The 23,498-nt window shown below is 37.6% G+C and overlaps 1 protein-coding gene across 2 annotated transcripts in view; it reads left to right on the top strand.

Moving 5' to 3' along the window:
- PLCL1 (phospholipase C like 1 (inactive)) overlaps positions 1 to 23,498 on the top strand; it is a 333,051-nt gene that overhangs the window by 249,401 nt on the left and 60,152 nt on the right. For both annotated transcript variants that reach the window (XM_060622790.3, XM_060622791.3), the window contains exons 2-3: positions 5,203 to 7,677; positions 10,250 to 10,453. In XM_060622790.3, coding sequence (XP_060478773.2) covers positions 5,203 to 7,677; positions 10,250 to 10,453 — 2,679 coding nt within the window. The remainder of the gene's footprint in view (positions 1 to 5,202; positions 7,678 to 10,249; positions 10,454 to 23,498) is intronic.

Here is a 23,498-nt window from a genome sequence, read left to right as displayed (position 1 = left end):
ACTTAAAAACAACTTGCCAAAAAATGAAAAGAATATGTGATGGTATAATCTCATGTTTAAACATGCTCATCAGATGAGAGGTAGCCAAATGTAGATATGATGTTTTCTTTACTCTTAAATTTGTATACAGTACTTTAGTGTACTCTTTTGTGTGGTAAGATGTATATAACATAAAATTTACGACTTTAACCATTTTTAAATGTTCTGTGGCATTGGGTACATTTACATTTGTGTGTTGCTTTAGTATACTTTTTAAAAAAATATTATATTGAAATAATTCAATAGTTTCATTATTGAGACCCTAAACTGGTTGCACTGAATAAGCTGAATTGCCTCTGTGGCTCATCAGTGTGGTGCTGAAGAAAAATGATTTTGCTTGTTGATTGTTTCATAAGGAATTTGCGGTGTATCCAGCCTTGTTGGGGTCAGAGAGCAAATGCCAGTGGAAACTTATGGAAATAAGTATTGTATTATTTTTTAAAAATATTTTTAAAAATCTACTGTGAGAGACAATGAGAAAGAGAGAGAGTGTGTGTGCACACACAAGTGGAGGAGGAGCAGAGAGAGAGGAAGAGAAAGAATCCCAAGCAGTCTCTGCACTGTCAGCACAGAGCTTGACATGGGGCTCCATCCCATGAACTGTGAGATCACGACCTGAAACGAAATCAAGAGCTGGATGCTTATCCAGCTGAGCCACCCACGTGTCCCTGTATTATTTTAATAAAAGAATAAAACATTTGCCTATTACCTTGCTAGTTTATGAGACTCTTCTTGATTCTGATGATTAAATCCTTTATATAAAGTATAATTAATTTAAGTAGATCCCAAATATAAAGTTTTATCTTGAAATGTTCAGAGATCATATAAACTCAACTTGGTTTGGTTTATTGCTTAACTTGTTTAAATGTGTTCCCTTCCTGTGAAATGATAATTTGGAAACTTGAACATAGGATATTAAACAATAGGAAGGATTGAGTTCACTGCCTAATTCTTAACCCCTGCTAGAATAGGAGGCTAAACTTTAATTTAGGGGACAGAGGCGTCATAGTGTGCTATTCATCCTAATAAATTTTGTAAGCTGGTCTAAGAGAAATTTGGGGGTTAATAAGTACTTTGGCCTCTTCCTTTCATTGCAGAGTGAGGAAACTTAGCTTTAAAAATAAATGGAGGGGCACCTAGGTGGCTCAGTTGGTTAAGCGTCTGACTTCAGCTCAGGTCATGATCTCGTGGTTCATGAGTTCAAGCCCCAAGTCGGGCTCTGTGCTGACAGCTCAGGGCCTAGAGTCTGCTTCGGATTCTGTGTCTCCCTTGTTCTCTGCCCCTCCCCAGCTTATGCTCTGTCTCTCTCAAAAATGAATAAACATTAAAAAATTTTAAAAAAATTGGAAAAGTCTTCATTCTTTATAATAATCTCCTTATAATAATGACCTTATGACCATTGGATTCAATTCAGTCATCTAATGAGCTAGAAGATGACAAGTGTATACCTAAGTGACACCAAACTTTGGTTTCTCTTAGAAAGTGTCCAAAGCACCTGTCTTTCCTATACATATATATATATATATATATTTCCTATGTGTATATATATATATATATATGCAGTACATTTTCTCTCATTCCATCATCACATACTTTTTTGTATTTATCAACAGGACGGTCTAATATCAACATTTCAAATTCTTTCATTTGGGGATATCTCCTGACTGTTTACCTGAGTAGTCCCCCCTCTCCACCACCAATCTGCGAAGATCTTATTAAGGGAAACACAAATGTGGGGGCGTAGGGCTTGGCAAAGAGACCATGGTGGTGATGAAGCTCAGAAGGAGATTTGGGGTCATCCATCCTTCCTGTGCTCTCCATACAACCCCTCCCACCCCACACCAAAGCTTTGCAGAGCTACGGCATAGCATGACCACTGAAAATACAGAGTTAAAGAAATACCAGAGTCCTGAGACTTTTCCAGCATATTTTGAATAGAAATAATCTTGGCTGTAGTCAACAGCAGACAAGCTAATTATTTGTTCACATGTGCTTTGGCCAGTGTTTTGCTCATTTGGGGGCTTGTAATAACTTTGGAGTTTGTCCTTCGTGAGATGAGAACCTAAGATGATATCTTTTCCACTGGTTCCAAGTTATAAGGCATTTTGGGGTAAATTTTGTAACCATGTAGGAATTGGAGGTCAAAGCAGGAAATAAGCATTTGGAGTGGGTCATTCTTTCCTGGGCTAGATAGAAAACATTTATCTCTTGAAGGCTTATCTTACTAGGAGAGAAAGTCTTGATTTAAGGAGATATCACCACAAAGAGGAGAGGCTTATAGGAGGAAGCTCTTTCCACAGCAGTACTTTTGTTCTCATAAACAGTGGCTCAAGTCAAGAGTGAAGTGTTAATAGTGCTTTTGAGGTGTGGAGCCATACCTGGGGTGTAGGAACTATATACATGCATTTTCAGCAACACTGATTTCCCACTGAAGGTTTGTTAGAGACTATTAGAGGTTTTATAACTCTGTTGACAATAATCCTGCTTAGAACATGATCTGCTCATATAAAAATATTTTTTTCTGTGAAAGGTCTCATTAGCTTAAAAATCTAGGCAAACGGTAGCTTTAAGAGCTGAGTCACAGTCTACCTTACTATCACAATTCAGTTTCCTACCTTACTGTCACAATTCAGTTTCCCTCTATTGTACTTGGTAGATTAGTCCCATCTGAGCAGTGCCATTAGGTGCCTGCCTGCACGGTGTGGAAACACACACACACACACACACACACACACACACACACACCTGAAATTTCTGAACATGTGGGTTGTGATGAATTTAAATGTTTTCTAATAGTGCAACTACGTCTAAACAGCTGAAGATTTATACTTGTTTTTTAACTTAAGGATGAGGAAATTGACTACTATAGGATAATTAAAAATCACAACTCTCTGAAAAAGCATGAGCTAAGTTGTTAAATGCCAGGGCATCAAGAAACAATATTCTGTAATCTGTACAGATTTTTTTTATTCTGTAAATAAATTGGGTAATTTATATCTTTGTCACTTGAACATCAGATAAGTATTTGAGTTAATGAATCATCCCACCAACATCCCATAACTAAATCAAATTTTGTTTTCTTTTCACAGGCAAGGTTTTAGTCAATTGAATAATAAATCATCCTGCCTTTTTTTCTGAATCACAGGATAGGGAGGCTCTTACAGACAGGATCACAATTAAATAAGCCCTCGGAGGAGAGATTCTACCCTGTTTTAAAAGGAGGCCAGGGAAGGAGAGAGTCCTGACTATTTTGGTCAGACTTTATAGTGCTTAAAATAGTAATATCATGTGTCTGTTTTTAAATATTTTCAGTTTATCACTGAAGATTTGTCTTAAATGCAGAGGTCAAGAATGAATCAACTTCTTGATAACCCCCAATATCCTGGTCAGATCCTGCAGTGACCAGGTGTATGAAGAAATGTTCCCCTTCCTTCAAAAAGACTCATCCAATAAGAACCTACAGTTTACAAAGAATATTCATGCACACTTTTCCTTTTGAGTCTCACAACAACACTATTATATGTAAGGATTATTGATTCCTATTTAAAAGCCGAAATTAAGAATCAGGGAGGCTAAGTGACTTACCTAAAGTCATATATTTACTGAGCAGAAAATTACAGCTTGAGACTAGTTATTTTTATGTAAGGGCAATGCCTTTTGCATTTGACGCTTTGCTGCTGTTTTGCTATGCTTATAAAATCAGTCACTGTAAACATGCATTTAGGTGCTTTTGTGTAATTAGTTCCTGGGAGAATTATATGAATTGGTGATCTGGTTGGGAACATTATCAACTTCAGTCTGTGGTCTGAACAGAGGAAAGTATAAAAAAATATCCAGTTTTAAGTGGCATTGGTCAGATGCTCAGTGTAAAGGAATTGGGAGTGATAGATATAGTGGACAGTCTGGGACTAAGATGATATCTGTTATGTTACGAATACAAGGATTGGACCTGTAATTTGGGAAAGACAATATGTGAGAAGGTCAAGATATATCCAAGAACAAAGTAGCCACAAGAAATAATTAACCTGCTTAAGGCACACTAATCTGAACACAGAAAGTCTGATGCCATCAGCACTGTGGTTCAGGGAAGTGTGGCAAAATGGGCTGAGGATTCTGTGAGACTAAGATGCAGAGACACTTTCAGAAAGAGGTAAAATGCAAGGTGCAAGTGTTCTCTGTGAAATTCTATGGTGAAAGGCTTGAAAATTTAATTTACATTGGAAGAACCTTAAGAGTTAGTGGAACCATTAAGATTTCTGTTTAGTTCTGAGCTGTGGCTGCTAATAGCTTTATATTGAAACACAGGTGCTGATTCTCATAAAGTTCATCTAAACTGTGTACCTCAGTCTACAAATTTGATCAAGTGAGAGTCATCTGTTTGTCATTGGCTTCCAATCTGACTTTCAAGAAACTTCCTTCAAAATAGTTTGAGGGGAAAAAGCGACTTTTAGTTATGGTATATTGTCAGTCCTGGGGTGCTTGGGTGGCTTAGTGGGTTAAACATCCGACTTAGGTTCAGGTCATGGTCTCACAGAGCCTCTGTGTTAGGCTTTGTGCCAACAGTGTGGAACCTCTTTGGGATTCTCTCTTTCCCTCTCTCTCTCTGCCCCTCTCCTGCTTGCACTCACTCACTCTCTCTCTGCCTCTCAAAAATAAAAAAAAATAAACACTTAAAAAAGGCATATTGTCAGTCCTTTTTGATATAAAGCATATTAAGGTGAAAATCTTTTATTTGAACTAGTTTTAAGTTTAAAACTTAAATTGTTGCAAAGTATAAATGAAGAAAACTTTTTAAAGAAATCCAGCATTATTTCTTTCACATATCTATAGGGACTTGAGCTAGGTTGTCAAAGTACCTACATGTAGTGGTTCTTAGGGAATCTGCTTTAATGAAAAAATGAGTGATTTGTAGTTAACTTAATAGTTGCTTTTATTTCAAAGAACACCAGGCATTTGAAAAATAAGTTTTTCTTTCTAAAGCTAATAATATCAATTTTCTTGGCAATTTGTCTTTTTCTGGAACTGTGAAAATGTGAATTTAGGCCAGCCTCTGTCCAAATAATCATAATATCTGAATGGAGTCTGAGGAGTTCATATACTGTTATTGAATTTTGTCTATTTTCTAAGGGAAAATTGATTCCTTATTTTCAAATTATTTTACAGGATCCTTCTAACCAAAAATGTGGCGGAAGAAAGAAAACCGTGTCTTTCAGCAGCATGCCCTCAGAAAAGAAAATCAGCAGCGCGAGTGACTGCATCAGCTTCATGCAAGCTGGCTGCGAACTGAAGAAGGTCCGGCCAAATTCTCGTATTTACAACCGTTTTTTCACTCTGGACACAGACCTCCAAGCTCTTCGCTGGGAACCTTCCAAGAAAGACCTAGAGAAAGCTAAGCTTGACATTTCTGCCATAAAAGAAATCAGACTGGGGAAGAACACGGAAACATTTAGAAACAATGGCCTTGCTGACCAGATTTGTGAGGACTGTGCCTTTTCCATACTCCACGGGGAAAACTACGAGTCTCTGGACCTGGTTGCCAATTCGGCGGATGTAGCGAACATCTGGGTTTCAGGTTTGCGGTACCTGGTTTCTCGAAGTAAGCAGCCCCTTGACTTTATAGAGGGCAACCGGAACACGCCGAGGTTCATGTGGTTGAAAACAGTGTTCGAAGCAGCAGATGTTGACGGCAATGGGATTATGCTGGAAGACACCTCTGTAGAGTTGATAAAACAACTCAACCCTACCCTGAAGGAATCCAAGATCAGGCTAAAGTTTAAAGAAATCCAGAAGAGCAAAGAAAAACTAACCACACGAGTGACAGAAGAGGAATTTTGTGAAGCTTTTTGTGAACTTTGCACCAGGCCGGAAGTGTATTTCTTACTGGTACAGATATCTAAAAATAAAGAATATTTGGATGCTAACGATCTCATGCTCTTTTTAGAAGCTGAACAAGGAGTTGCCCATATTACCGAGGACATGTGCTTAGACATTATTCGAAGATATGAACTTTCTGAAGATGGCCGTCAGAAAGGGTTTCTTGCAATTGATGGCTTTACCCAGTATCTGTTGTCACCAGAATGTGACATTTTTGATCCTGAGCAAAAAAAGGTTGCTCAAGATATGACCCAGCCATTATCTCATTACTACATCAATGCTTCTCACAACACCTATCTCATAGAAGACCAGTTTAGGGGGCCTGCTGATATTAATGGGTATGTTAGAGCTTTGAAAATGGGCTGTCGAAGCATTGAACTCGATGTAAGTGATGGTTCAGACAATGAACCCATCCTTTGTAATCGAAATAATGTGACAACACACCTTTCCTTTCGAAGTGTCATAGAGGTGATAAATAAATTTGCCTTCGTTGCTTCTGAATACCCACTCATTCTTTGCTTGGGAAATCACTGCTCCCTACCCCAGCAGAAGGTAATGGTTCAACAAATGAAAAAGGTCTTTGGCAATAAGCTCTATACTGAGGCACCTTTGCCATCAGAAACCTACCTCCCATCACCAGAAAAATTAAAAAGAATGATTATCGTCAAAGGAAAGAAATTGCCTTCTGACCCAGATGTTTTAGAAGGAGAGGTCACAGATGAAGATGAGGAAGCAGAAATGTCTCGAAGGCTGTCAGTAGATTACAATGGGGAGCAGAAGCAGATCTGGCTGTGTAGGGAGCTCTCTGATTTGGTCTCTATCTGTAAATCTGTTCAATATAGGGATTTTGAACTGTCCATGAAAAGTCAAAACTACTGGGAAATGTGTTCATTTAGTGAAACAGAGGCCAGCCGAATTGCAAATGAATACCCAGAGGATTTTGTAAATTATAATAAGAAGTTCTTATCAAGAATCTATCCAAGTGCCATGAGGATCGATTCCAGTAACTTGAATCCACAGGACTTTTGGAATTGTGGCTGTCAGATTGTGGCAATGAATTTTCAGACTCCCGGTCCAATGATGGATCTTCACACGGGCTGGTTTCTTCAAAACGGAGGATGTGGTTATGTTCTAAGGCCGTCCATCATGCGAGATGAAGTTTCTTACTTCAGTGCAAACACAAAGGGCATCGTACCTGGGGTGTCTCCTCTAGCTCTTCATATCAAGATCATCAGTGGTCAGAATTTTCCAAAGCCCAAGGGAGCTTGTGCCAAAGGAGATGTCATAGATCCTTATGTTTGTATAGAGATACATGGAATTCCAGCAGACTGTTCAGAACAAAGAACTAAAACTGTACAGCAAAACAGTGATAACCCTATTTTTGATGAAACTTTTGAGTTTCAAGTAAACCTACCTGAGCTGGCCATGATCCGTTTTGTCGTTCTAGATGATGACTACATTGGGGATGAGTTTATAGGACAATATACAATACCATTTGAATGTTTGCAGCCTGGATATCGGCATGTTCCCCTGCGCTCTTTTGTGGGTGACATCATGGAGCATGTAACCCTTTTTGTCCACATAGCAATAACTAATCGAAGTGGAGGAGGAAAGCCACAGAAGCGCAGCCTGTCAGTGAGAATGGGGAAGAAAGTTCGAGAATATACCATGCTCAGGAATATTGGTCTTAAGACCATAGATGACATCTTTAAAATAGCAGTTCATCCTTTACGAGAAGCCATAGATATGAGAGAAAATATGCAGGTAGGAAAAATCCCAAACTTTCCCCCAACCTGCTCCTACTTCTTCCTACCCTTCTCTTACCAGGGAACATTGTATTTTACTTGTGATCTGATTATAGAAAAAAATTATCAGAAAGGTTGTATAAACTCAAAAACCACCAAATTAAGTGCTACCTGTGAAAGCAGATATATTTCATGTATCTGATTATAAATGAATGCTATGTTAAATTTGGCCTGAACTAAACAAGTTAATATAAATGCTTTATACATCCATTAGATATCCCTACCACATAACCAAATAGATATATGGTGTTGTGTATATGAAACGATGTAAAAAGAATAGACTATAAAATATTATATGTATGTACAATATATAAAATATTATATATACGTACAATACTAGTTACAACTATATATGTAAAATATTTGCAGATATGAATATGAAAGGGAAGTTGAAGTCATATAAACAAATATAATGCCTATCAGTTTATTTTAGTTAAGTGTACAACAGCAATAATAAATTACTCCCATTAGAAAACACAACTAAACAAACAATATTCAGCACTTGAACATGTTGAAAACTAGGTAGCCTTCTCTTAGAAATGTGGTTAAATTGAAAGCTGAAAGACCATGGATTCTGGCTTAAACTCTATCCCCTTATGATCTTGAGCGAAGTTTTTCAGATCCCTGATCATCAGTTTTGTCCAAATAAGGTAATGAAAATAGTAATACATCACAGAATTATTATTAGAATTAAATGACAGTATATGTAAATTTCCTGGTGCTGACATGTGGGAATTCAATGTTAGTTTCTTTCCCTTTATTAATGTTGTAATCAGAGATGGTTGCCAATTTCTTTCTTCAGTACCATTGAATGTACTTATTCTAGGCTCATATTACTTAGAAACCATCAAACAACAAATACTGAGTTCCTGCAATACTCAAGGAGGTTTTGGTTAGCAGAAGTAGCAGTCTGAGAGCAGAACAAAAGAGGAACATTTTTCAATGCACCTAATTTGCTCCTTTAGCTAACATTCGAATAGTAATTCTCACCCCAAAAATCCCTACTTTCAAGACAGAAAACAAGCTAGAAGAAGTTAGGTGATTTCCCAAATATTGCCGTTAGTAAATAGGAATGTTGGGCTTTAAATCCAGAATTGCTGACTACCAAAAATCATTCATGGCTTTTAGTCAGGTGATGCTGAACCTCAAATCCATCATTTGGTGAAGACTTTATTTTTACATTATTTCACAGAGAAATTCAACATAGACTTAAAATCAGTTTAAATAGCTAAAATGGTAGAAAATAGTATGACACATAAATGACATATAAACACTTAGATGGTGAGCATTTATTTGAAGTGGTTGCCTTAGCCACTGTTTTAAAAATAGGCTCCAAATATTAGCATCTTCTACATGACTTTTTCTGACATAATTCAAAGCTATTATAAATCCCTGTTTCAGATTAGTTATGTCATTTCTACATCTTATTTTGTATGTTACAAGTAGATTTTATTTATTTCTATGCAATTCTTTTTTTTTAATTTAAAAAAAATTTTTTAATGTTTATTTTTGAGGCAGGAGAGACAGAACATGAATGGGGGAGGGTCAGAGAGAGAGGGGGACACAGAATCTGAAACAGGCTCCAGGCTCTGAGTGGTCAGCACAGAGCCCGACGCAGGGCTGGAACTCACGGACGGCGAGATCATGACCTGAGCCGAAGTCGGACGCTTAACCGACTGAGATACCAAGGTGCCCCTCTATGCAATTCTTAAAAATATATCCTTTCCACATATTATGTGTTTAAAATGCATGTTAAGCAGAGTTGGTTATACATAAAGTTTTTTCAGATAGCATTGATAATTTATATCATCCCAACACATAGTCTTTTGGGTTAAGAATTGTTTGGAGCCTAATCAGTAGAAAAATGAAATACTATCATTGTCACTAAATTCGTTCGACATAGAATAGATTAGGTACTGCTCCCTGTTAATAAAACACAAAGTAGGCATAATTCCTATTTCAAATGAATTTTAAAAGCCTGTATCATGGACAAATGTAGCTATACATGAAATTTGTTTCAGTATGTGCACCTGTCAGGTGCATTTCTGATGCGACGACAAAGAAATACCATTGATGGTTAGTCGAATGGAGGATGGTGAGTAATTGCAGCCTGCTACCTTGAGGGGAAAAGCTCACAGAAGACGCACTCCAACGTACAATCATGGACTTATTTTTATGATCATCATGATACAAATCAAGTAAGATATTCACAACCAGCCAATGCTGATTTGTGTGAATATTCCAGTGCTCTGCTTTGAAAAGCACTGTGTAGCCTTGGTTCACAGTCTGCTTTACTTTATGGCATAATGTGGCAGTTGCTAAAAATTGAGAAAGATGAGGTGTAATCATGGATTAGCTCTGTGTGTCATCTCTGCACATTACATTTTTGGTTGATTATAATCCAGTTTCCTCCAAACATGTATGCATTAAAGGGTATACTTTTAATGAATATACTTTAGTGTAAACCTAGAAGTGCTGGGGGTGATGTGTCATGTGGTCAGAAGTATAATTCCATGTTTTCTTCCCCACAGAATGCCATAGTGTCTATTAAGGAGTTGTGTGGACTTCCTCCGATTGCCAGTCTGAAGCAGTGTCTGTTGACCTTGTCCTCTCGGCTCATCACCAGTGACAATACTCCCTCAGTCTCTCTTGTGATGAAAGACAACTTTCCTTATCTGGAGCCTTTGGGGGCAGTTCCAGATGTGCAGAAAAAAATGTTGGCTGCCTATGATCTGGTAGGAAATTGTGACTCTATATTTCTTACCTGAATGTGTGTGTGTGGGGGGGAATCATCTGGCAGGGGCTCCTTTGTGTAACTCTGATGAATAAATAACATTGCAGGTGGCAGACAGAGCACACCCACTCAGCTTCCCCTAGGTCCCAGTGAAGACCTCTGAGGCAGTGCTTTGAACCCAGAGCTCCACAGATTACAAATAGAAATTCTCTGCTTTAGCAAGGAATGAATTATTGATAAAGTCTTCAAAAGCACAATTTTTGACCATCTAAATGATGTTAGCCTGCAACATAACCATTTAATTGCATACCTGTAGGAAATGAATTTATGCTTCTCACTGCTGTATGATGTTTGAGACAAAATATTTCTCTGGAATTTATATTTCTAAGATGATACTATTAAATGATTTTTTTCTGACTATATAATGGAATTTATGTAGCAATTAAATGTAAGGATAGTTATATTTTTGCATCTCCTAATTCCATAAAAAACTAAGGAGCAAATGAAAAATTGGAAAAATTTGTAACGTATATACCAGATAAAGTGTAAACTATCCTTAAAAATCAGTGAGAAAAAAATGGGGAAAAAATCTTATGTCAATTAGGTTTAATTTCAGCTTGATAAAACAAACAGTGCAACACAGTAATGGCTTAAAAATACAAAGTTTTAGGGGTGCCTGGGTGGCTCAGTTGGTTAAACATTCGACTCTTGATTTTTTGCTCGTAATCTCACGGCTCATGAGTTTGAGCCCTGCATCAGGCTCTGTGCTGACAGTGTGGGGCCTCCTCGGGATTCTCTGTCTTTCTCTCTCTACCTCCTGCCCCTCTCTCAAAAATAAATAAATAAACATTAAAAAAAATACAGTTGTACTCCTTCAAATAAAAATCTGGACCCAGCCTTCCAGGATGAAACTTCTATAAAGTTCTTAGGAACTTAGGCTCCCTCTACCTTTCTGCTCTACCATCCCTGCAGTGTGACCATTATTCTTCTGGTCCAAAATGGCTGCTGAAGCTCCAGCCATAAAATCTGCATTCCAGTCATCAGAAATGATGAAGAGGAAAAGAAAGTATATCTTCTGCCTTTAAGGACATTTCTCTGAAATAGCATAGATCATTTCTGCTTATATTTCATGAGCTAGAGTTAAAACAGACACACTTAGCTGAAGAGGAGGATGAGAAGTATCTATGTCAAGGGGCTATATGCTCAACTAAAAGTTATCTCTTCTGATACTAAGAAATAGAGGGAGGAGAGTTATTAGGGAATAAAAATAGTCCCTTTTTAATGTTTATTTTGAGAGAGTGAGAGAGTGTGTGTGTGTGTGTGCATGTGCACACGCACACGTGCACACACACACACACACAAACACACACACGAGCAAGTGAGGGAGGGGCAGAGGCAGAGAGAGAAAGTGAGAGAGAGAGAGAGGGAGAGAGAGAATTCCAAACAGGCTCTGTCAGCACAGATCCCGACGCAGGTATCCCCACAAACCATGAGATCATGACCTGAGCCAAAATCAAGAGTCCACGTGACCGAGCCACCCAGGTGTCCCATAAATATTCTTTACTTCAGAGATGAACAGGCAGTTCATGTATCTCTTCCTCCTAAAAAAAAAAAAAGACAATGAAAACCTAAAACCATATTTAACCTTAAAATGAGTTTTAGGTTAAAGATATTAAAGAAATGTAGTGAGATAGTCCCTCTCATTGGCACTAAAAAATATCATACCTCTGATAGAGAATTTAAGATAATGGATACTCTCACCCATCTACCTCTACTGGGAAAGCAAATTGATATAATCTTTTGGGAGAAAAATTTAGCAATAGTATTGAAAATGTTTACCTCATTTTATTTATGTATTTCTTTCCTGGGATTTATTCTAATTTTTTTTTTAATGTTTATTTATTTTTGAGACAGAGAGAGACAGAGCATGAACAAGGCAGGGTCAGAGAGAGAGGGAGACACAGAATCTGAAGCAGGCTCCAGGCTCTGAGCTGTCAGCACAGAGCCCGACGCGGGGCTCAAACTCACAGACTGTGAGATCACGACCTGAGCCGAAGTCGGCCGCTTAACCGACTGAGCCACCCAGGCGCCCCATCCTGGGATTTATTCTAAAGCAATAATGATATGCGTAAACATTTATGTTTAATAATGTCAACATAGAACTATAGTTAAATGAAATATAGTAAACCAAGATGTACGCTCTTGAACCCACTGAAATCATGCATTAGAAGAATATTTAAAGGTATGGAAAACTTCTCATAACATATTTTGTGAAAAAGTCTGGTTATAAAAATATACACTATAGGATTTATATTGTATTTACATGTATACATATCTACAATGTCAGCAAAATATTCATAGTAAGTATTTTTAAATAAAGAGAGTGAACTTTATTTTCTTATTTATGCTTTTCTAATTTTTATTCTCTATTTGCCAAACTCTTTACAAGGAACCCAACTAATTTTCATAATTGAATAATATTTTATCATTAAAAAATGACTAGAGGAAAAACATTTGGGATACACATCCTATAACTGAAAAAGAAAAAACCCCATAGAATGCATTCTCCTTCTGAATTATCATACCTCTTATAAACTGTATTCCATGACTGCTGGGGGAAAAGTTCACCTATTACCTATATCTCATTTTTCATGAAATCAGTTTTTTCATCATAAAAGCAGGGACTGAAAGCTATTCAGTGAATAGGTATAATTGCCATTTAAGAGGCGAAATTAGGGTACTAGTTGCCATAGAGACAGACAGTGGAAATCACTTATTCCTCCAATTCTCTGTGAAACTAAGAAAGAAAAATCATTCCCTGGGAGGGGAGCCTATTCCCCTGGAGCTGGGCTTGGAAAAGGCAGCTTACAAAAGCACCTGGACTGTGGTTGGCCAGTTTCCATTTCACATCTCCAAGTGTCCGATGCTGTTTTGTTTTTTCAGTTTTATCTGTGGGAGCTAAATCTGAACATCAACCTTTTCTCATTTGTATTTTTAAAATGCAATTTGTAATTACAGGCTTAGCATGGTTTTCCAAAGCTTAAAGTAAAAGTTGGAGTAGAAAACAGAAATACTTACAATGATATATTCATTTATAGTTCCCTATGGAAATGATTTATGGAAATAATTTTGAGTGTAAATATCCCTATGCCAAATGGCAAAACTCAGAAGACCTTGCAAGTAATTGAAAACTCTTTTGACAGCTCTGCTGGGTTATTTCTTTTAGGGAGGAAGTGGGTAGAAACAGATATAAATAATGATGATATTAGCCTCGAATGTGAAAACACCATTTTTACTTTCTAGGATCTGCATTGTATTGGTTGGCACCTTCAAGCTCTTGATATATTTGTGTTAATATTTATTTTAAAAAAGTCTTCTAAGATACTCTGCAGATCCAGAATGATCATTTAAAACACATAAATCTGATCATGTCACTTTCCTGCCTAAAATCCTACATTGGCTTCCCATTAATATACAATTGAAACTCCTTACTGTGGTCTCTAGGGTCATTTATGATCATGGTGTATAGGGTCATTTATGATCAGGCCTTGCATACCTATCTCACTCCCCTCTCCCAGCCTCCTCTGCCTCTCCCAGCCTCACCCCCACAGTCTTTCTTCTGTTCATTCCCCCCAGCCACATGGGGTTTCTTTCTGTCTTCAATCAGGTCAAGTTTGTTTCCATCTCTGGGTTATTTTATTTGTGGTTCCCTCTGCCTGGAATCTCCTCTTGCATGAATAGTTGCTTCTTATCTCTTAATTTTTAGTTCAAATGTCATATCCTCAGAGAAGTCTTCCCTGGTAACTGTCCCCACTTGTTGCTCTGTCACATAACCTTTTGTATTTCCATCATCCTACTTAGCAGTAATGAAAAATATTTTGCTTGACTTTTTGTTGAATTTCTGCCCTCCTTTCCCCTTCAATTTGAATGTATACTCCATGAGGGCCCAGACCCTGTGTGTTGCTTCCTACAGTTACCTCCCTCATCTAAAACAGTGCTGGCATGGACTATATTGCCAATTAATGTTAGTTGAATAAAAAACAAATAGAAGCATTTATTGTTGGTAGAAACAGTATAGTTCTGATGCCATAATTGGTGGGTTTTATGGTAAATCTTTAAATCTCCTTTGTTTTACCTCTATGACACCACTGTAACCAAACTGTTCTCCGTCTTATACTTGTAGTTAAAAAACCCCTACAGACAAAGACAAAACTACGGAGACTGTAAAAAGATCAAGGGGCTGGAGATGGGCCACAGGGTGGGGTGAGGGAGGGAGGGATGAATAGGTAGAGCACAGAGGATTTTTAGGACACTGAAACTATTCTTTTTTTTTTTTTTTTTAAGTTTATTTATTGTGAGAAAGAGTGAGAGAGCATGAGTAGGGGAGGGGCAGAGAGAGGGAGAATCCCAAGCAGGCTCTGCATTGCCAGTGCAGAGCTCAATGCGGGGCTCCAATTCATGAACCGTGAGATCATGACCTGAACTGAAACCAACAGTCAGGTGCTTCACCAACGGAGCCACCCAGGCACCCCCACTGAAATTATTCTATGTGATACTATAATAGTGGATATATATCATTACACATTTGTCAAAATTAATACAGCATATAACAGAGTTAACTCTAATGTAAAGTATGGACTTTAATAATACTGTGTCAATATTGGCTCATCAACTATAATAAATGTACCACATTAAAGAAAGATGTTAACAGTAGGAAAATGAGGATGGGCTCAGGGCGTTTATAGGAATTCTATGTAGTTTCAGCTCAGTTTTTATATAAACCTAAAACTTTTTGTAAAAATAAAGCCTAAAAAAATCCTTTACAGACTATTAATAAAAAAAAAGTTGGATGACTAAGGCTGAAGATAAATCCTGGGTGGTGGTGGTGGGGGGGGGGGGGCACGTATTCCAAAGTGAACAGCTTGTATGTTCAACTTAGACTCAAATCACTTAAATATTTGGATTTCTCAAAAATGGTAATGAATTATATAGACGCTATCCAAGAGGAAAAGTTGTAACTACTAAAAAAACATAGAATACATTTACAATAAAAAAAGACCTGAAGTCATTTCTGAACAGATACAAATTTGGCTTATTTCAGTATCAAAAGAAACAAATCAGGCAACAAGTAACCTCCATTTACTGAAAGCCAACCTGCGTGTTATCAAACTATCCTATTTATCAACGGGAAATAAAATGAAAATATTTTAGAAAACATTAACCCTGAGTTCCTCTGCATAGATTTTTTCCCCCTAAATTTAGCTTTTCCCTAATGACCTGAGATGGCTCTATTCCTTATCAAACACTGGCTAATTTAATATTTGGAAATATTTCTTCTTGAGGGTCTTAAAGATTCAGTCTTAAAAGTCATTTTAGTATTAACATTGCAATTATAATTCTATTATAGTATCTGTGTTGATATCAAGAAATCAAATATCAAATATATCCATAGTAGAGTAGGCTTGTTTACATGGCGTAATTTCAGAAGACACCTTCCCTCCCATTCTGTATCTTATTTAAAATATAGGTTTTCTATCTGGTACTTGAAATTACAAAATTATAATCAATTCCTTTGGGTTAAGACTTTTTATTCTCTTTTAAAATGCCAAAAAAAAGGGGGCACCTGGGTGGCTCAGTCGGTTGAGTGTCCGACTTTGGTTCAGGTCATGCTCTTGTGGTTCACAAGTCTGAGCCCGCATCGGGCTCTGTGCTGACAGCTCAGAGCCTGGAACCTGCTTTGGATTCTGTGTCTCCCTCTCTCTCTGCCCCTCCCCTGCTAGCACTCTGTCTCTCTCTCCCAAAAATAAACATTAAAAAAATTAAAATGGCAAAAAAATAGCTATGAATAATAATACAGTGGGTTATCAGTAATTTGTGGCTTTGAGTGAACGTAACAGATCCTGTCCTACAACAAATTTTTACCTGGGAAAAGGAAGAGATCTTAATGACAGAGTGTTCCCCAAGTCTGGGTTAGCTGAGGGTGAGTTTGCTCAAAGAATTACAATTTTTCCTAAGAACAATGCTGTTTACAATATCCCTTAATACTCTGAATAGGGATGTAGCTATAAACATCTGTCTGATATTTGGGGCAGCTGAAGCAGAGGTGATTTTCCTGATAGCAAATACATGTCCCAGCCAGAGGTGGGATGTGACAGCTTCTGAAAAGCACTAAAGCAAACTGGGAACATTATTAATCAATAACTTAGGCAAGTAGAATGGGTTCTAAAAGCTGAAGGTGGAATTGATGCCTCCTTCCTGGACTAAAGATCCACAGTAGAGGGCTATTGGCATTAGGCTTGCTACATTGCCATTTCAGTGGTCCTGTGGTCACCAGGACAGGTTTTCAGAAATTGTCCCCAGGATATAATTGAAAGCCAGAGCACCACTTCTAAGTGACCTGTCCCTTTATTGCACTGTGATTTTTTAATTAATTATTTTTTTATTTTTCTTGCCCAGGTCTCTGAAAGAGTAAGCTTCACTTGCCCACTGTGGATTTTCCCTTTCTCTAAGAAAATTGGGGCTCCTGGGTGGCTCAGTTGGTTAAGCATCCAACTCTTGATTTTGGCTCAGGTCATGACCTTACTGTTTGGAGACTGAGTCCTGTGTCGAGCTGTGTACTGACAGTGTGCAGCCTGCTTGGGATTCTCTCGATCCCTCTCTGCTCCTCCCCCACTCATGCTCTCTTTCTCTCTCTCTATTTGAAAACAAACAAACAAACAAACAAACAAACAAACAAAATATCCACTGAAGTAGGAAATATAGAGTCACTGTCAAGTCTTTTAAGGTTGCTAATGCAATATAATTATGTTTTACAAATAAAAATGATGTAAGGTTTTGTTGTTGTTGTTGTTGTTGTTGTTAGGAATAGTCTAATTCTTGGGGCTGTTAAAAAATGGAATTGGTTACCTAAAGAGCTGCCCAGTGTTAGAGCCAAGCATGGAGATACTTAATTTTATAAACATTGACTGAGTTCCTCCCATGTGCAAGCCACTGGTTTGAATGCTCTGGAAGGTATAGCAGATGCTGTGTTCCAGCAGCTTACAATTAGGGCAGGTGACATGGTAAGGTCCATCCCAGGCCTATGAGTCTGTGGCTGGTGATCTTCTTATGTTCTTTATCATTTAACATGAAGTTGCAACAGTGGGCAATTTCATTGGAAAATACTTTATAATTTCAGTAGGACACTGTCAAAATTAGTTTGTTTTAATAGATATGACTTTTTTCTCTCTACAATAGTATTTGTATGCATGTCGATTTCATATTATTTTTGAAACCCATCTTTAGCCCCAACCTTAATGTTTTACTCTAGTCACATTGCTACATTTGAATACAGAACATTCTTGGGTGTCTAAAGAACCAACATCAAAAATTTTGTAGGTCAAAAACTGGTTCATCTTCTTATTTCCTAGGTATTCATTTACCATCTCCAGACCACTGCAAAAGATACCACCTTGCCAATCATCCTCAGTTCCTCTAAATCATTTCGAATGCTTTCTCTCTGTTAACTCCAGTAAGGTCTTTTAATTTATAATTCAATATTAATGAGATCCACTGCTTTTTTTCCTCATGTTTTTCTCATGTGTCCATTTTCTTTTTTTTCTTTTTTGAGGGAGAGAACGAGAAAGAGAGAGAGAGGGAGAGAGAGAGAGAGAGAGAACATCTTAAGCAGGCTCCATGCTCAGTGTAGAGCCTGATGTGGGGCTTGGGATCATGACCTGAGCCAAATTCAAGAGTCTGATGCTTAACCCACTGAGCCACCCAGGTGCCCCATGTATCTATTTTCTTATATTGACTTAGCCAAGGTTCTTACCAGACTCTCTTCTTCTCCTACCTGAATTTTTCAGTAGATTGACTATTCCCTCATTTAGTCTCTACCTTTCCCTAATTCAACAATTGGAATAATCATTTCAAATTCTATTTTTGAGCTTTTACTAGACTTGCGAAATCTTTGCCCACCAGTGCTGGCTGTTTTGCCAATCTCATTTCCCATTTCCTTCTGTTTGAACCCTCTCCTTCAGTCAAGCTGATGTATTTCTCACCTCCTTTTTATTTTCCATCCTTTGTATCTCCTTTCTATATCACCTAGAATGCCTTCTTAGCCTTAGTTCCCTCTCCATCAATCTAAGTCCAGCCCTTTGTCCTAACTTCTCACAAAATTGACCTTATTAAGAAAAAAGTCATTTATTGAATTTATTCATAACATTCAGTACATACCAACTATAAAGAACTTTAGTAGATTTTGTACAATACAGAGATGAATAAACAGAGACAGTTATCAGCACAAATAGCTATTTGTAAAGCATGATGGGTCTTTGACTCTTTGACAACAAAAAACAACACTTTCTCTTTCAACATATCATTTTGTATAAGTCATTAAGCTTTTGATTAGTCAACTCAATAAACAGGTCTTAGACACGTTACTGTGCAAGTTGCTGAGGGGGAGAAATGGTATGAATCAAAATTTCTATCCTTGAGAAATAAAAAATCCTGATGAGAAGGCAGGACTTAACGCCTTACAAGGGCAGGAACAGTGGGCTGCCTGGGTGGCTCAGTGGGTTTAGTGTCTGACTTCAGTTCAGGTCATGATTTCATGGTTTTTGAGTTCAGGCCCTGCGTCAGCTCTGTGCTGACAGCTGGGAGCCTGCTTTGGATTCTGTGTCTCCCTCTCTGCCCCTCCCCACTCACACTCTGTCTCTCTCTCTCAAAAGTAAATAAACATTAAAAAAATTTGAAAAGGGGGGCAGGAACAGAGACATACAACGTCTACATAGTGGAGCAGATGATGTTTTATGTCCTGAAGTGGATGGAGTCTAATGAACTTAAGTACTACGATGGACTTTTCACAGTGACTTGTAATACACCCCACTCGCATTTCCACTCCATGCCCCACAGAATTTTATTTGCAAAGAATATTTTTTTGAAAAACGTTTTGTCTCTCTAGAATGTTTTTATTTTCACTCACCTCTCCCTTCTCTAAAGAAGCCCTAGCCTTTCTGTACAGGGTCTACTCCAGAGCACTGGGGAGGTAATTCAAGGATCTATGGCCCTTGTTACTCATGGGCAACTTATTTGTACATTCTCAGGTTATGATAGAACCTTCGTAAGAAGTAGCAGATACAAATGAGAAGTCCCTATCTGCAACTAATTTCAAAAGAAAAATGCTGTCCAACCTTTATATGATTTTTTTCTTCAGATAGCTGAATTTTTTCTTTTCTAATGTTCTGACCTGTCTACTTTTTCATGAATCATCAAGAAGTATTTGCTTAACATATTTGGGCTTTTTCAGTGTTTTAAATTAATGTGAAAACTTTTAGGTAATTAGTGTTTTGAATACAACATTCAGAGGCGGAATACTTACAGGAGATTGCAACTGAAAAATAAGCCCAAAGTATTCTCTGAAGGTGACTTCTGTGCTGAATTATTTAACATTAACATAAAAGTTAAAACTTTACTATGATAAGAGTAACAGATTTTCTGACGATATAAAAGAAAGCAAAAACAATCTTGAGAACGTGGGTCAAGGATTATTTAATCTTTTACTAAGTCAGTCGGGGGTATGATTTGGAGAGCAGTTGGTTTTGTTAGCATGATCAGGAATCTAGCAAAAAGAACTAATTGCTATCTTTAATTACTCTTGTAATGGAATCAATATGCTGCCAGGTTATCAGTTAAGCCAAACATAATGGGTTGTCAGTGTTATTACAAAGATACATTGAGGCTCAGGAAAGGAAAAAGTTGTGGTATGTCTCTCAATATAGTTTTACTTATTGAAATCAATTTAAATTGAAATTAGGTAAGTCACAGATACTCTCCTATCACTCTCTCATTGTGAAATTTGTGTAGAACTTTATATTGGTTTGCTTTTCGAAAAGCTAATTGTGTACTAATAGAATGCAAAAAAAAAAAAAAAGAGCCTGCTGGTAGGTGCTCAAATAGAGCTGCTTATTTAAAAACAAGGTATCATATGCTCAGTGCATTGAAACTTCTACTTGTGGGTGTAGCAATGTCTTCTGATACATTTTTTGCATATTGGGGGAAGTGTCAACATCTTGAAGGTACATTTCCACTTGGTACCAGCATTCCAAGGACACTGGACCTCAGAGGTGAATCAATAAGCTGTCTACGTCACAGGCTAGATCTCTGTGAAATATTGTGCATGCATCCTCAAAGTGTGCTTTGCATTTCTGAAGACTCAAGTGAAATTCTGGAGATGGTTCACAATGGTTAGTAACCTGACAATTTTTTTATGAATGAACTAAAATTTAAAATTTAATCATAGTGTGAGATAAAAACAAACATTTCTAATGATTATTCAAGATATAGCTGACAACTATATTATGGAAATAGAACATCTGGAGAAAAGAAAAGGTAAAATGATCCCCCTATGCAGACAGCAGCTCCCTGAAGTAGATCTTATCACTGTCGTGGATGTGGAGACAAATGTTTGGCCTGCTCCGTGTGAGTTCTCTTGTCCTGTATCATCATGAATGAGGTTTGAAAATGTAATATAGAGTTAATCCCAGGACAGAGAATACTTTGTTGCATACATCAAATGCAGTGGACTTCCAGTAAGCTTGCAAATGTTCTGGCCTTATATGTGTATCTGTTTCACCGAAATTAACAGTCTCAATGAGATTGACTTTGCTTAAAATCAACAGATGCCAATTTATTAACAATCCATTGGATTTAAAACTTTTAAAGAAATTAAAAATTGAAGGAAATTGTGTTCATTCTAGTTGGCAAATATATATGTAAATATATATTTGATTTTAAAAGGTATCAAGTTTGATAAAATTTAAGTCTTCAAGTTTTTTCTTTTTCTTTTCTTTCTTTCTTTCCCTTTCTTTCTTTCTTTCTTTCTTTCTTTCTTTTTTAGAGTAAGAGAGCCTGAGCTGGGGAGGTGCAGAGAGAGAGGGATAGAGGGAAAAATCCCAAGCAGTCTCCAAACTGTCAGGTCAGAGCCTGATGCAGGGCTCAAACTCACGAACCGGGGCATCGTGATCTGAGCCAAAATGGAGTCAGAGGCTTAACTGACTGAGGAACCCAGACGCCCCTCAGTCTTCTTAAGAGGAGAGAACAAAATAGGTCTAGAGCAGATTGGCATATTCTTAAGTGATTAACTTTCCAAATTTGATAACTCCTTCCTGAAAGAGCAGTAGATGCCACTGAGTATATTTCTCTCTAGGTTTGATAGGAAGAATATCTATGTTGGTTGATGCCTGCTGCAAATTAGACGTGGAAGGAGAAGTAGTCAGGGAAACATGTATTTTTATGATACTTTACTTGGTGAATTTTACTTTATTAACGTTTATCACAAATTTGTACTTGTAGTAGAAATTCTGCACTTTAATATAACATCAGTATCACAAAGCAACTCATAAGCTTAGATCTGCTCCTCATGAGCCTCGGTTCTAGTCTAAACTATTTCACTGACCAGCTGTTTGGTTTTAGGAAAGCCCATGTAGGCTCAATTTTTTCTCTTATAAAATGGTGTTTTCCATGATAGATGGTCCTGAAGGTGACTTGTAAATATAAAGTTCTGTGGTTCTAAGAATTTGAATATACTCAGGAGAAAATTGGAATCTGTGGAAGGTTTATGAGTATATGACAAAAATTGATCTTTTTAGTACCATTCAGTGGTTACATTGACTCTGCAATGATCCCAGGCAATTAAATTCCCTATTTTTAAAAGTTTAAAAATTTATTTTGAAAGAGAGAGAGAGAGAAAGAGAGGGACAGTGTGAGTGGGGGAGGGGCAGAGAGAGGGGATGAGAGAGAATCCCAGGCAGGCTCCACACTGTCAGCTCAGAGCCTGACGTGGGGCTTGAACTCATGAACTGTGGGATCATGACCTGAGCCGAAATCAAGTGTTGGATGCTTAAATGATGGAACTATCCAGGTGCCCCTAAATTCCCTATTGAGAAGAGCTGGAAGCACAGTTTATTCACACAGGTAGGACACTTTAGCCCATCCCTGAGTAAAAGCATTACTATCCCCCTTTGGTAAAATTTTTATTTTATTTTATTATTTATTACTTTCTTAATGTTTATTTTTGAGAGAGAAAGAGAGACAGAGCACTAGTGGGGGAGGGGCAAAGAGAGAGTGAGACACAGAATCTGAAGCAGGCTCCAGGCCCTGAGCTGTCAGCACAGAGCTCAACATGGGCCTCGAACTCACGAACTGCGAGACCATGACCTGAGCTGAAGTCGGACGCTCAACTAACTGAGCTGCCCAGTTGCCCCTAAAATTTTTATTTTAAATAAATGATTTTGGTCTTAACTGAAAACACACCGCTGATTAGGACACATCTAATGCTTAAAGAAATGCTAATCTCTGTCTGAATAAGTCTTCTATTCTTTTAGATTCAAAGCCATGGTAAGGAAATAAGATCCATGAGGCGATATTCATGTGACAGAACCAAAGAAAAACTCTTTGTATTACTACAACAGACAGAGGCAACTGGGAGCTGAGGCTGAGACCTCCATGTAAATCCAGGATGCTGCCAGATTCTATCAACTGAGTCAACCTACCTTTGGCTGAATAAGTACACTGACTACCCAGCAAGGAGATTCTATGAGGACATGCTTCTCACCTTCTCTCCTTAGCTTTTGCATTTTACATTTCATTTCTGTCAGGATCTGTAGAGACCTAGGAAGGAGATTAAACTCAAATCAACCATTTTCCCTTCTTTACAACTTAGATATAAAGCCAGGGGGAGAGGTTGAAGTTGTTGATTTAAATTTGATTTGGAATTATTGGTATATTTTGGCCATCTATCTTATTTGTTTTCCCTACAACTACTAACTGAAAGTTGACTGCAGAAAATAGAATAAAATTATTTTTCTAAATACAATGGAAGCTGTTACCATAGAGAAAATGATCAAAAGCTCTTATGAGAAAAGTCCATATGAGCAATGATATTAAGTTCTGGGAATATTGATGATGAGTATTTTCAGGGTAATAGTTAGGACTTTTATTACTAAAGGATTTCAGGTTATCCTGTAGGAATCTCACTGAGATATTCTGTGTGGAAAATTAAATCACAC

This window comes from Panthera onca, chromosome C1 (assembly GCF_046562875.1).
Source record: "Panthera onca isolate mPanOnc1 chromosome C1, mPanOnc1 haplotype 2, whole genome shotgun sequence".
NCBI classification, from domain to species: Eukaryota; Metazoa; Chordata; class Mammalia; order Carnivora; family Felidae; genus Panthera; species Panthera onca.
This window is presented reverse-complemented; position numbering and strand designations above follow the sequence as displayed.